We start from the raw sequence: 15,489 nt of genomic DNA on the forward strand, positions 1-15,489 counted from the left end.
AGGGGCTCATTTGAATGAGTCGTGATCTCATTTGCATATTTTATGCCCATCCGTTTTTGCGCTGGATTTTTTTGTGCAAAAACAAGCAGCGTGGACGTTTTCTTTTTGCGCAAAACCCCCTTTTCCCGCAAGATCTTTATGCCTCAAACAAGGCGATTTACCGATCTTGCATAAAAAGGGGTTTTTGCGCAAAAAGAAAACGTCTACATTGCTTGTTTTTTCTGTAGATACGAACAAAATTTGAATAGTAAACTTTGGCTGTTGATGAGAAGAGTTTTTTCACCTTTTTTTTTCTCCCTCTAGAATGAAATGCATGCCTTACTTGAAAGATACTCTGTAAATGGAAGTTTAGTAGCTGAAATTGAAAAATTACGAGAAGAAAACAAAAGACTGAGGACCCACTTCTGAAAGACCCATGCAAAGCTTATTTTGTTGGCATGAACTTAATGCATTTTGTACTTTAACTTGCAAGACATTACCTACCAAACACTGAAGTTGTGTATGAAGATCCAGTATTGGTTTTTTGAACTTAGAAAACCTCTTCTTTTAAATAAATGTTACTAGACAAAATACTTAACTGTAAAATTTTTAACAGAGATAAATCTGCACTAATAATTGCTGTAAAGAATGTGTTCATATCTTTATGGTAAATCAACTTGAAATACATCTGTTGTCTACCAGGAAAGCTAACAGGATATTTTGTCAAAGCTTTAGCTGTCCACAAAGTGCCTTTTATGAATCAAAAGGAAACGGGGCAAATAAAAATATATATTCTATAAGAATGTATATTCCATAAGAATTTTTGATCATATACCTGCTATCATATCTATATGACTGACATTATTTTTCACGTTCATCAACAACAGTCATTTTAGATTCAGCATTTCAACTATTTTTGTGAAAAACAGTAGTTTTCAGTGTGACATTTGGAGTTTTGTTTATGAATAGCTGGGTAAAACAGGGAATTTACTAGTAATTATTTGATTAACATGCAATTATTTATAACTCAGAACTTTTCTATATGAAGCAAAATTTGACTTCAGTTTTTGATATATTCATGAATGTGATCATCCACTTGTTTGTGTTTTTTAATTGTTTTTATGATAACTCTGTACTCTTCTGCCACTGATTCTTCCTCTTCTCTGCACTCCTTCCCGTGCTTATAAACTTAATATTTAGGATGAGTTTTTGTTACAATTTATCTGTGTAAACTAGAATCCTTTCATTTATGTAAGTGAATATTTACATATTTTATGGCATATTGAATAATTTACTCAGTTTCATTGAATATAATTTGTAGCCTTTGAAATGTTCTGAGTGTACATACTTAGCCAGTAGTACAACATAGTTACAGACTTTGAGGATTTGACTCCAACATATTGTTTCTTCCCTCTCTCCCTTCCTTATCACCTATTTACTGTACCTCATATGCTGCAGGCATGTGTTCACCAATCTTTGCCACTTAATCATTACTGTAAATTTTTTTTGGCCCTGCTGAATACCAAATGAATTCAGTTTGTCTTCGCTATAACATAACTGCATGTGTCATATTAGTATTGACTTTTTGTCCAGCAGTACAATTCTTCCAGGCCTATTCTTGCACTCCTTAATAAGGCAAAATATCTAAAATGAAAACCTGGCCTCCCTGAAGTCAATGTAAGTTTTGCCATTGACTTCAATGGAGTCAGGCTTTCACTCAAAATCACACCAGTGAGAATATTGCCTTAGCAAGGGCTGAGCAGGCCTCTGCTACCAAGTGCCTTTTGGAGTTGGTGTTTTGAAGATCTTTAGGTACCCATAGCCAATATATAGCTCTCTTCCAAATCATACATGTTCAGACTGAAAGGAAGACTTCAAGAAAGAACTGAGACCACATTAAGTTATTAGCTACAACATGTAACCTTTACAGACAAGATGACATTTTTCCAATAATTGAAAAATCCAGAACAAAGCATTAAGCTTGTTATTTACTTAAAATGATACAGTGCAAATATGAAACACGAAAACACACTTTGATTCTTGTCACCATCTTTAACATGTTTAAGAGAAGCATAAGCATTTTTCCTGTATTTTTACAAGCTAATTACTGAATTATTTTTTCTTGTAAAAATAGAATATTGAGGTAGCTTTCAAAATTATGATCACAACTTGAATATTAGCTTGCAGTGTACTGCTACTATGTTCAAATGAACTTTTTTAAAGTGTTTCTATAAAGTTTTACTTAACTCAGTGAACTCAAAGAAGCAGAATAACTTAAACTTATTTTAGTAATTTAATGCTAATGTACAGAAAAAATAGTATTTTGTAAAACTTTGTAAGTTTGTAGGAGGAGCAAATAAATTCTAATTGACACTCAAATTACCAGCCACAAACTTGTGTAAAGATGATGTTTAAAAGAGTTTTAAATCAGTGATAGGCAGCCAAGGCTAGTAAGTGGGCCTCATGAGTGGGTCGTCTTCATCTCAGTGGGCTGCAAGATTGTCATAACCAAGACTGTCTCGTGGGATAGATTATTTTGCTAACTGTGCTTGCATACCTAGAATTTGCAGGATGTGCCAACTGATTCATAGCAGTATGTGGGATGAGGTAGCTCTCGTGGCCTATGTTGTGTACAACCAGATCGCTTCATGTGTCCTTGCTTTAAGTGTGTGTCACTTTAATAATACTCATGGGGGGGGGCACTACGTGGATGGAAACCAGCATAAGCTGGCAGTCCTGCCCATGGGCAGTGGTAAACAATGTTTCATGGGCCACATATAGAACCCCAAGGTTGCCCCCCACTGCTTGTAAATCTTTCACCATTCTACAATATGCATTGTTAATCTAGTGTAGCAAACGTGCAGAATCCATTTAATCCCAAGGCTTTTGCACCAGGATGGCCATAAAATATCAGGGAATTGGAAGAGCATCCTGAGAATTTGCCTGCAGGTTTTCACCACGTCTTCTATTTTTTGATTCATAATCTAGGTGAAGTCTGAACCTCTGAACGCAGGACACTGCAAGAACAGTGATTGAAGGAAGAAATGGTTTTGACCTTTGTTCTGGGGCTTGTTTCTTTATTTCAGCATTAGTGTGGCACTGGTGACTGGTAGAAACATCTGGCAGTCTGATATCCCATAGGGGGGCAAAAACATGTTTTATTTGTACACAGATCTGATCTGTATTTTAAAATAAAATTGTGTATTTTAATCTTTAGACCAAAGTCCTTGTGGTAGCCATCTTTTTTATTAATACAGAAGGTTATATGTGTCAAGAAGAAGACTGCAAACTAGGCATGGCCACATTATTCATTCATTATTTACCCTGGAATTCTTTATTGTGTCTAGCTTTGCAGTATCTCCCCTACTTTTGAGACAAGCAACAAGCAATGTGGCAGCCATGTAAAGGAATTGGTGTTATGGTAAAGTTCTATTTCTACCATGTAATTATGGAGTCACAGATGTATGTGACTTAGAAATGTGTAAACTTATGACAGAGTTGATGGCCATTGCTGAAGAACGCTTTCAAATACTGTTTTTGGAAGAGGGAGAGTGCATGTTTTCTACCCCACTTCTCAAATACTGATGCAGCTGAGATTCTGGACTCTCCTCTGTCCTGTACTATAATTTGGAATTATATATGCTTACTTTCCTCTCCTTCTTTGAAAATAAACAGTTTATTTTTTCCCCCTTGGTCCTGGTTCATAGCCAGATACGAAATACTCATTTTAAAGTCAATCTGGATTCTGGAAATAGATCTATACATAATCAAGAATATATATAATATCCATGTATTTTTTTTTTAAATGGAGTTGTTGTCAGGCTGATTTTTTGACAGTGCTAAGAAATGTGAATCTTTTAAAAAGACTGTACTTAAAGTGAGGGTCATTGACTGATTAAATATATTTTGACACCTGGTAAAATGTAAATCAGTAGTACTTTTCCACAAGACTGTTCACTACATTTTAAGTATAATATTTCTTAGAATAGTTGAATGATAGCACATGGTTCATAATCACTTGGAAGTTTGGGAAAAAGAGAGGCATCATGCAGTTGGGGGCTAACTGTAGCATGTTTATATCCTCTATTCTCAAATTTTTGTTTGAATTATAGCAAACTATAAAGCCCCACTGTGGCTGTCTTCACTGCAACAATATTTCAAGATAATGGAGTATCCTCAAATAGCTATCCTGTGTTTCCACAGCAAGCCTGTTACTTTGAAATATAGTGGGCTTGCTATTCCAATGTCCCTGTAAACCTTCAGGCATTACCTTCAGCACCAGCGCATGACATGTCACATGGCCAACAGCCATCCTTGGCACTGGAGAAGGCTAGAGGCAAGTCTAGAAGAGTAATAACGCCCTTTCCTAGCTCTGAACCGGCTTGTTTCTCCCCACAGCCTCGCTCCATGACTTCTCCTGTCTCTGTGTGTTCAGCGCATGAGAGTCGTGCCATCCTAGATATTCAACATCATAGCCGCTCTCGGCGATATTCACCATCGCCATACTGTTATTACAGACGCTCTCGATTACCAACACATTCACGGGGTAGATCTCATTCACCCAGATCACCCACCCTATCATCCTACTCCAGATGTTCTTGCTTACCCTGGAAGAGGTACTCTCCTCACTATTCCCCAAGGAGGTACTATTAAGACCGTTACCACGAACATCGTAACTATCACAATATCATTATTCCATTGAACATTCGACTTCAAGATCTCCCCATTATTATGAACGTCAACATTCGCACAACACTGCTGGACTACCCACCCCTTCAGGAGACGTAACGGCAGCAGCGCATCAACCTGAATTGGAGGGGATCCAAACTTCAGAGCAATCACAACTGCATGTAGAGTCCCCAACAGATGAGTCTTCCTCTTCCCTGGACAATGCAGTCTTTCCAGGCGACTCATCACCAAAGGACGATATTTGATAGTTTCACGTGTTGTTCAAAGAAGTGGCAGACACATAAGAAGTACAACTTGTCAGAGTGCAACAAAAACACCAGCTTCTGAAAAACCTCCAGCCGTTATAAAATTCTAGAATGGATGAGGCAACCCTTGAGATTGCGAATGAGATCTGACAGAATCTGGCTTCCTCTCAACCAATGAACAAGAGGGTGGATAAGAAATACTTAGTCCCCTCAAAGGGGATGGATTTTCTATTTATGCATCCCCCCAACCTAATTCGCTAGTTATGGATGCAGCTCAACCGAGGGCCAAAACGCCCCAATTCAAGAACTCCACTTCTGACAAAGAGGGCAAGTGGCTAGACTTATTTGGAAGGAAAGTTTATTCATCTGCAACATTGACCCACAGTATGGCAAATTATGCGACTCTCTTGTCCAACCATAATTATACAATTTGATAATTATACAAAATTGGTCACTCTTATAGAACACCTACCTGATGACAAGCATCAGATACTGAAGTCCATAGTACAGGAGGGCTTTGGTCCTGCCATGGGGGCAGGGGAGTGGACTCGATGACCTCTCAAGGTCCCGTCCAGTCCTAGTATTCTATGTGTTTAGGGTTGCATTACAGATAGCCTTAGACATCGTGAATACTGCTGCACGAACCACAGTGACTTCGGTGGTGATGCGCAGATCTTCATGGCTCTAGACGGCTTCAGTTCCTAAAGATCTGTAGTTGAAGGTAGAAGACTTGCCCTTCGACAGACAGAGCCTGTTCGCAGAGAAGACAGACCAAGTACTGCACTCGGGTAAAGATTCAAGGACGACCCTGAAGACCCTTGGCATGTACACATCACCTTATTGCTGCAAACATTACACACCATATTACAGAGAGACCTTTCTCTTATGCCACATCAAGATTCAGACAATACAACCCGCAACAGCGTGCAAAACAGTGACAACAAAAACGGTGCCCTCAGACCAGCAGAGCGCCCAACCTACAGAACAACCGACAGACAGTTTGACGGACTGGTGGAGGGACTGCAGACCATTCCCCTGAAATACCAACCCTAACCCATACCAACCAAGGTGGTTCGCCATCACCACCAACCGTTTGGTCCAAGAGCTAGTGACATCTGGCTACACGATCCTTTTCCTCCTCCCCTTCCCCCTCCTCCCCTCTGTCCCCGTCCCTCTTCAGGGACTCCTCTCATGAGGCCCTCCTAATGCAAGAGCTCCTGCACCTGATTCTCCATGGCACCAATGTGTGAGTGCCCCAACAGTTTCAGGGCAAGGGTTTCTATTCTCATTAATTTCTCACGGAGAAAAAGTCCAGGGGATGGAGACCTATTCTGGATCTTCGGCAACTCAATCGGTACCTTCAGAAAAAGAAATTCAAGATGGTAACATTAGCTTCTATCATTCCAGCACTTGACACTGGAGATTGGTTTATGTCCCTTGACTTACAGGATGCCTACTCTCATTTGACAATACACCTGGCACACAGGTGTTTCCTCAGATTCCGCATAGGTATGGAACACTTCCAATACAGAGTCCTTCCATTCGGCCTCTCATCAGCGCCCAGGGTTTTCTCAAAGACTCTATCGGTGGCCGCCCATCTACACAGGCAAGGCATTATAATATTCCTGTACTTAGGCGACTACCTAATCAAGGCGCCTTCATTCGACGATGCGGTGCGTGCTACCAACATTACAAGAAACCTGTTTGATTACTAGTCCAAGAGTCTCAATCTCCCAAAGTCGTCTTTCATGCCCCAAAAGTTCCTCTAGTTCATTGGGGCATGGTTAGATTCTACAACGGCCAGGGTTTACCTTCCTCTAGACAGATTTCACACAATATGGGACCTCATTCGCATTCTTTCCATCAATCCCAAAGTTCCCATATTTACATGATTGCAGCTCATGGGACATATGGCAGCCACAACTTATGTAGTGCAACATGCAAGACTACAACTCAGATGCCTTCAACATTGGGTAGCTTCCATCTATCGCTCAGGCAACCTCGACATTCACAGATCAGTGCCAGTACCTCCGACAGTGCAGGACTCCCTGACATGGTGAGTCTCGTCCGCCAACAATGCCCACAGGCGTTCCTTTTCATCATCCACAACCCACGGTACAGATTATGACAGATGAGTCTCTTCTGGGTTGGGGAGCTTACTGTGCGGGATCTCTTGTTCAGGGGCAATGGTCTGCACAAGAATCATTTCAGCATATGAATTTTCTCGAGTTTAGGGCAGTTTTCAATGCCTGCAAATGGTTCCTATCCACAATTTGCGGTCACACTATTCAAATAGTATCAATGGATGGAATGACAATTACACTCATAGCTACCTTTTGGCCCAGACAGACGTGGCTTTCACTTCCCTTCTAAATGTCTCTGTCCTCCATACAATCTGCCAGAATGACCCAACCTTCTGACACAATGAGGGCTGACAATGACGCACCCTCAAATCGACCGACTGCACCTCACAGCATGGCTCCTAGCTGGTTCCAACACACAAGTCATCTGCTCTCAGGAGGTAAAGCATGTGCTAATGCACAGTAGACATGATTCCACACAAACAACTTACCTGCATAAATGGCTCTGTTTCCACATCTGGTGTGCTGCTGTTAATCTTGATTAATTATCTACTCCTATTCACCTAATTCTTGAGTATGTATTACACCTCCAGCATTCGGGCTTCGCGTTATTGTACATCAGAGTTCATCTTGTGGCGATTTCTGCCTTTAGACAACCAGTAGAAGGTTACTCAATATTTGCCCATCCCATAACCAAACAATTCTTAAAAGGTCTCTCCAATCTATGCCTTCTGCACAGAAAACCCCTAGTGCTATGGGACCTTGAACTGGTCTTGGATACTCTGTTGGTATCCACCATTTGAGCCACTAGCCACCTGTGATGTTGCAATGCTCACGATGAAAATAGTCTTCTTACTAATGATTACGTCCACACACTGGGTAGGTGAGTTGGCTGCCCTTTCGGCCACACCACCGTACACCCTGTGGGTCATACTGTACCCCCACCCAAACTTCTTACTGAAAGTCAACTCAGAGTTCCATGTCAATTAACCCATAGTACTCCCAACATTTTATCCCAAGCTGCACTCCTCCAACCATGAAGCCCGGCTGCATACCTTGGATGTACATAGAGCTCTGGTGTTTTACCTGGAAAGAACACATCTTTTTCCGACAATCACAATGTTTACTATTATGCACAGATGAACAAGCTAGAGGCCAACCTTTGATGTCACAGTGCATCTCCAAGCTGATTGTGATCTGCATGTCCTGCTGCTACTCACTGCATAACAAACCCCTTCCAAACACAATGAAGGCTCATTCTACCAGAGTGATGGACTCGTCAACGGCCTTTCTCAAAGGAGTCTCCATACAGGATATATGTCGTGTGGCAACTCAGCAGTGGTCTCTGCAGTACTTTCTATGGCAGATAGATTGCAACTCTGATTCTCTGCTCTGTAGTCACCTGAAGTGGAACACCCACAGGGACACTACCCAAAGAAGAAGAGTAAGTTACTATCCTTGTGCAGTAACGACGGTTCTTCAAGGTGGGGGGGGGGGGGGGGGGTTTGTGTCCCTTTGGGTGCTTCAAGACCTGCCCTCATCCCTGTTTCGGAGTCTATTCTTTATGTCTTTCAGATGTGATCCTATTAGGAAGAACTGGCGGGAGCCGGACCATGCGTAGACTCAGGAACAGTGCGAAAGGCACATGACGCCCACCGCGCATGCGCAGTCCAGCTGAACTATGGCTGATGAATCTCCGACCTGCCAAGACGAGCCTGACACCTGAAGTGGAGCACCCATGGGGGGGACACACCTTGAAGAACCATTGTTACTGCACAAGGTGAGTAACTTCCTCTTTTCATTAGGGCTAATACATAAAACAAGTTTTTATTTTATGTTGCTCTCAGTTAAAAGTGTAGCAAAAGAATGTCAAATGACTTTAGCCAGAATTCCATAATTCTTAATTGGAGAAGCCAATTTAGCTCACACTTTCTTTAAACAAGCAACCTAGTTGGCTTGTGGGCTGAGACTACTCTAAACAAATCTCAGGCAGAAAGGCTCTTTTGTCCGTCCCCCTGCCACCCGCCCAAAATGTTGGTGAGGGTTCCAAAATCAGATTTAGGGTGGAAGATATTGTCCATTTTTACTTAGTCATCACTGCCATGATTTTATAACATCTCAGTGCTTACATACACTACATCTGTGATGCTGTACAAAGTTAGTGCAAGGGTGTCCAGTGGGTGTAGAAACAGAACTCAACCCCTCAGATTCTAGAGCTACTGTTGCAGGTCTAGTGTCAGCAACCTGGGAATCCCTCAAGAGCCACTTGTAGGACCCATTCCCCATAGAGATTTCACCCCAGTCCCTTGTCTGGTGCACTACAAACCATTCTGCATACCCTCATAGCTCCCTTCATCCTGCCATATTGGTTCCACTGCAGTCAGAGATATATTTATTAAGCCCCTATAATGTAAATTTCAAACTATCCTCTAAATTGTCTTCATGGTTCATATTGGATTGACTACATCTGGAGGCCCCCTGCTACATGCCTAGAGTGGCTGTGTGGGAAGCAGCCAATCAGGGGCCAACAGACTTATAAGAAGAGCTACAGGGCTAAAGTGACATCAGTTGCTTACTATACCTGGAGAAGAGTAGATAACAGGCCTGCTTGATTGAATGTGCTACAGAACCTTGGACAGAGCAGTGCTGCCAGGGACCATGGAAAAAATGAAAGCGCTCTGGGCTGGCTTTTGGGACTCTACCAGGATGAGGTCCTGAGGTAAGGATGAAGAATGTGCTGGAGCCATTGGGAAGTGGTCCAGGGAATTAGTCCAGCAATATGGCGTATATAAAAGGCCCATGGCATGGCTGCTGTGTATAGGGGACCTGGAGTAAAGGGCTAGCTCCTACTTACTAGCCACTGGGAAAGTGCCGTGGACTTTGATGTACCTCAGAAGGTGAATTGAACTGTTTGTGGCCTAGCTGAAGAAGTGGGACCAGGAAGGCCCTAAGAGGGCAAATATATTGTATCTAGTGAGGGAGCCCTGAAGCACTGCTCTATACTGGGGCTGGGACAACTTTAGTGATATTACAAATGGTACTGAGAGAGGGCCCTATTGGACTTGTAACCTGAAAGGGGTTTGCTTTGCTTTTGCCTCTGACAGACCATTTATGATTGTCCCAAGGGCTGAGTCCGTGATGACATACTGTAAATGCTCTCACGCAGAGAGAGAGTGCAGGCACATGAACTGAGAAAGGTGGTGTTTGTCGCAGGTGAATGCACTTCATTACAATAGTGCTTTTATGAGTGGAGCTTAGTCATACCATATCATCAACATCCTTTGTCATAGTAACTAATGCAATTCAAAGGGGGAAAAAACCTGACTTTAAAAAAAGGCAAAATTTGAGCAAAATAACCTATGTGATTAAGAGGTGATTTTGTGCACTGTAAACACCTCAATGAGATGCATTTGGATTGATGACGTTATTCAAAAGTTCCAGAATTCCAAGTGAAATGTTCAACTAAAGTCATTAATACTTTTATAGCAGCCCATGCTATCAGTTGTTTTTGCTGCTTACTCTAGTTCATTTTAGGGCTTTTTACTTCCCTGTTCTGAACTATGTTTGTTACTATGGGAACAAATTATGTAATTGGCCTGGCTATCCCTAAACTCTTCTGGTGTGGCCATTTAATTTCATGATTGGAAAGCTATGTGATGTTTGTTGGTGGAGACACGGAAGTTTCGCTTACCACAACAACTGTGTGAATGTATGAGCATTAAAATGTTGAGCAATGTTCCATCAGTGTGCTACAAGATTTTCTCTTCCCCTATAAAGCTGAGGTGTATAGAAGCATGGAACCAGTTGAAAAGTAATGTCCTTATAATGATAGATTATTTCAGTGAATTCTCTTTTTAAAAACAAGCAAACTCCCCACTCTTAACTTTAATTTGAACACTACCCAACGGCAAGTTCAGCTAAAATTTGCCACTTGAGAGTTAATGTTGATTTTGTGTTACCCACTTTTTTAGAGGACATATATGTGATATGTATATACTTAGTGTAGCTTAAAATATACTTCACTTGATTTAGGCTCACATGGCTGTTTTAGAAGAATGATAGCATTGCATTGGCATACTTCACAGGAAGACTTATTCTATACTGAGTCAGAGCGTTGAGCTAGATGGTCAGCGTCTTTCCTCCAGAAGTGATCAATATTGGCGCTGTGAGCAAAAAATCCCATTTTATACATCTAGCCGTTTGTTTAATGCTGTACATGACAACAGAGGCATGTCCTTAGGTCTCAGTGCAAGATTGGAGTCAAATCTCAGTTGTAATTCTAAATCTGCACTGATAAGTCAAACTTATCTGAATTTGTAATTATTCCATCACTATAGTTTCTAGGCTCCAGATATGAGAATTAGATATATAACTAATGTGTAACGTTAGTAGAACTAATAACAAGGAGTCCATGGGCACTTTAAAGATTAACAAACGTATTTAGGCATAATCTTTTGTGGGCAAAAATCCAGATAGGTTGTTGACTGATTTTTACCTGGCTGAAGGGAACCAGTCTAGAGGAACATCCCCCAACCCACTTCTATTATCGGGAGTTGTCCCAGGCCCCAAGAAACTAGGTAAATGACTGGAGTCAACCAACAAGGTTATTCGACAGTTCAAACAGGTAAAGGATAGCTATAAACAGGACCCCACAAATAAAAGGGAAATAACATGAGGATGGTGCTAGACTGTGACTTAAGTGATTGAAGAAAGGAAACTCAGGTAAGTAGATGGTATCTATACCATATGCTGCAGCTTGAAGGACCCTCATGACTGGGGAACAGCTCTGTATTCTGTCACAGACAGGTGAAGACAGCTGGATCTGCTCTGCATCTGCAATGGTCACCTTGCTTCCCTCCCTGTGCCGTCATGGGTGAGTGCGAGTCCTAACAATAAAAAGGTGGCAGGTATCTACACATCCTGTGCATGCAGGTGAGTCACCCTCCCACAAGCCAAAACCTTACAGGCATGGTGCTGGCATACCCTCCCGAATGACTCCGGACTCTGCCACTCGGATGGGCAGCCCCTTGTGGTGCCAGAGGCAGCATTTAAATAATATCGGGTTGCTGGCAGATGTGGGTCACATGTCTGCCGAGTTTCCCACCAAAACTCAAAAAGGGCGGAAAACTGTATTGAAAGGTGGAAGAAGAAGGGTAGCCAAAATGGAGTCCCTGTTGTTGTGTGGGGCTTCCAAAATGGCGATTATGCCAAAATGGTGTGTGTCAGATTTTCTCCCTACAAGGTGTGTAACAGAACCTCTGCTTTACCAAGACTATCTTTGCTTTCTGAAAGATTATGATTAGATATTGATAATAAAGGTGGTGTCAGTCTGATAGCGGCTTCCTTTATTGAGAATCTAGTATCATACTCTGACCATCAGAAGATGATTTTTGGCATGTGTTACAGTGCCAAGAAACTTGTGTGAAGGTCATGCCCTAATCTCCCATGCACCTCTAAGGCTGGACTGTGTCAATCACTGTGTCGTCGTAGCAGGTTTATAATGAAAAAGAATTCTATAGATAGCAAATCATATATATATAGTAGCCCAATGTCTGTGACTCTGTAACGCTGAAATGCTGGCTGTTCCCTCTGGGCAGCACTGGTGCCGCGTGATAGCGGCTCCAAGCCCCACCCCCTGGCTGTGTACGTCATCGCCCCGCTACCCCCTTCCTGCATGAGGATGCGCGGGGCGCAAACAGCCGCTTGTGCCGCTTGCTCCCCCGCGGCAGCCTGGCTGAGTGGTGCAGAAGTCAGCCAAGCGCCACGGCAGGAAGCAAAGGGGGGTGTGGTGGTGATGTGCAGCGTGACAGCGACTCCGGGCCCCACCCCCGGGCCATGAACGTCACTACCCTGCTCCCCTTTGCCTCCCGCAGTGGCGCTCGGCTGACTTCTGCGCCACTCAGCTGGGCCACTGTGTGGGAGCAAGTGGCATAAGCGGCCGTTTCGGCTTTGCTCTCTCTGGAGGAGGAGGAGGAGAAGGAGGAGAAGAGAAAGAGAGTGAGAGGCAGGAGGGGGAGAAGAGAAAGAGAGAGGCAGGAGGCATAGGACAGCTGAGAGAGAGAGAAAGGGGGAGGCAGTAGGAGGAGGGGAGAGAGAGATGGAATGAGAGACCGGAGGCTCAGGACATAAGTGTGAAATAGAAAGGGAATAGGACGTGGAGGAGAGACCCGTAAATCCCGTCTTATGACGGGCTATTGGCTAGTGTAGTAATATGCTGACCCACGTGGAAGATGATGCCTTTGAAACTGGTCTGGAAATGGAGGGAGAGTCTGGAATATCAATGCAATATGCTTCTTTAGATTTGTATACTTAAAAATAAACCAGTATCTTTCTAATGCCTATCACAATAGGTTCTCCTTTCCTTTTTAAGACTGTCTGCTTCGTGCAGTTCTGAGCAAAAGTTACTTTAGTCGTTTACTCTCACTGTTAAGAAGAATTCATTTTTGTTGGGTATGCCTAGAGGTAATAAAGGCTTGGGTAGATGTGGAATGATATGCAGCTAAGAAGCGACACAGTCTTCACTCTAGCCAAAGGTGAAAACAGTCTTTCTTTCCACTGAAGCAAAATGCAGGACAATGTAGCACTTTAAAGACTAACAAGATGGTTTATTAGACGATGAGCTTTCGTGGGCCAGACCCACTTCCTCAGATCAAATAATGGAAGAAAATAGTCACAACCATATATACCAAAGGATACAATTAAAAAAAATGAACACATATGAAAAGGACAAATCACATTTCAGAACAGGAGGGGGATGCAGGGGGGGGGGGAGGAAGGAAGGTAAGTGTCTGTGAATTGATGATATTAGAGGTGGGGAGAGTGGGATGTCTGTGAGCTAATGGTATTAGAGGTGATAATTAGGGAAGCTATCTTGGTAATGGGTAAGATAGTTTGAGTATTTGTTCATTCCTTCTCGGAGAGTGTCAAATTTTAACATGAATGACAGTTCAGAGGATTCCCTTTCAAGTGCAGATGTAAAAGGTCTTTGTAGCAGAATGCAGGTGGTTAAGTCATTGAGAGAGTGTCCTTTCTGGTTAAAATGGCCCACGAAAGCTCATCATCTAATGAACCATCTTGTTAGTCTTTAAAGTGCTACATTGTCCTGCATTTTGCTTCAGCTACCCCAGACTAACACGGCTACATTTCTATCACCTTTCTTTCCACTGTTCCTGTGCGGCTAAGAGGAGATGGATTTCCCCATGATGACAGCCAGATCCGGCCCACGGAGGCTGTCTTGCCTACACCTGCAGTAAAGGTATTTGGGTGCAGGAGGGCCTGTGAGGTCTGGGAGGGAGTTTGAGTGAAGGAGGTAGTTGTGAGCTGGGATTGGGGTGCATGGGTTTGGGTTGTGACCTAGGGCAGGGGGCTGGGATGAAGAAGGGGGTGCAGAAGAATTGGCTTATTTGGGATAGAGGTTGGAGGGAGGAAGGACAGGAGGGGCTGGGATGCCTGAGGCAGGCTCTGGCCAAGAGACTTACCTGTGAGACTCCCAGCCAGCAGGCCGGCTCGTTTCTCAGGCAGGAGCCTGTCCCGCCCCCACGCAGGCTGCAGGCCCATGTGTTCTGTGAATAAGGGCCTGAGGGGAGGGGGAAATCGTGCTTTGCATGCTGCCTCCTTTTCAAACCGGCAGCTCGCATTGGCCAGAAACCGGCCAATGGGATTGTGCTGGTGGTGGGAACAGCCATGAAGTATCACTTCCCTCTGCTCACAGTTTGTGGAACAAAAACAGCCCCACAGCTGCTTTTCTGAGGGGCTTTGGGAAAAGCAGGGGAGTCTGCCTGGGGGCCTCTTGCTGCATCTGCAGGCTGGATCCAGTGGCTTGGAAGGGCAGATCTGGCCTGCAGAGATTGTTTTGCTCAGTCCTGTTCTAGGGATGGGGGGGAGGGGAAGACTATATGCACTCCCCCTGGCCCCAAGCCAATCAGGGGCAGTTGGTGGGGGAGCATGGGAAGCCTCCTGGCCCTGCCCCATTCTTCTCAAGGCTCCACCCCTTCCAGGGTGGCCCACTACCTCTTCACAAATTTCTGAAGTGCCCCCCCCCTCAAAAATTATTGCTCACCCTTGGTTTAGATGGATGCCCGTAATAGGAAAGTATTTTAAGCATGTTTAACAGTGCAAGTGGGAGAGGTTAGGGCTATGTCTTTCAGTGCTCTGCCGCCTCTGAATTTAAATGGTGGGAGGATGGAGCTTCTACCATTTCCTGGAAAACTATTTTGCTCTAGTTAGAGTCCGTTGGGGGGATATTGTTCCCTGACCACTCGCCTACATCCCCTGTGCCCCAATGTGTATCCCCTTCTTTGCCCTGCCTGCTCTTGCCTTCCCACTGCCCTTTGAGCTCAGGCCTGTAGCAAGAGGGGTGAACCCCCTGGGTCTTTGTCCTTGGGAAGCAGACTATACCCGAAGGCAACAAGGCTGCTTGAGAGGTGTGTTAACCTTGCTGCAGGGTTAACTATGGAACCCGTGCTGGACCAGGCCCTTCCTGCTCCACTTCCAAG

At 43.6% G+C, this 15,489-nt stretch overlaps 1 protein-coding gene and 1 long non-coding RNA gene across 4 annotated transcripts in view; one reads left to right on the forward strand and one right to left on the reverse strand.

Annotated features, from left to right (window-relative positions):
- Positions 1–3,195, forward strand: part of NEDD1 (NEDD1 gamma-tubulin ring complex targeting factor) — a 48,372-nt gene extending 45,177 nt beyond the window's left edge. For all 3 annotated transcript variants that reach the window (XM_006118281.4, XM_075933837.1, XM_006118280.4), the window contains exon 15: positions 304–3,195. In XM_006118281.4, the coding sequence (XP_006118343.2) occupies positions 304–408 (105 nt within the window). In that variant the 3' untranslated portion in view covers positions 409–3,195. The remainder of the gene's footprint in view (positions 1–303) is intronic.
- LOC112545000 (uncharacterized) overlaps positions 1–15,489 on the reverse strand; it is a 109,419-nt gene that overhangs the window by 18,221 nt on the left and 75,709 nt on the right. The gene's annotated exons all lie outside the window — the stretch shown is intronic.

This window comes from Pelodiscus sinensis, chromosome 1 (genome assembly GCF_049634645.1).
Source record: "Pelodiscus sinensis isolate JC-2024 chromosome 1, ASM4963464v1, whole genome shotgun sequence".
NCBI classification, from domain to species: Eukaryota; Metazoa; Chordata; order Testudines; family Trionychidae; genus Pelodiscus; species Pelodiscus sinensis.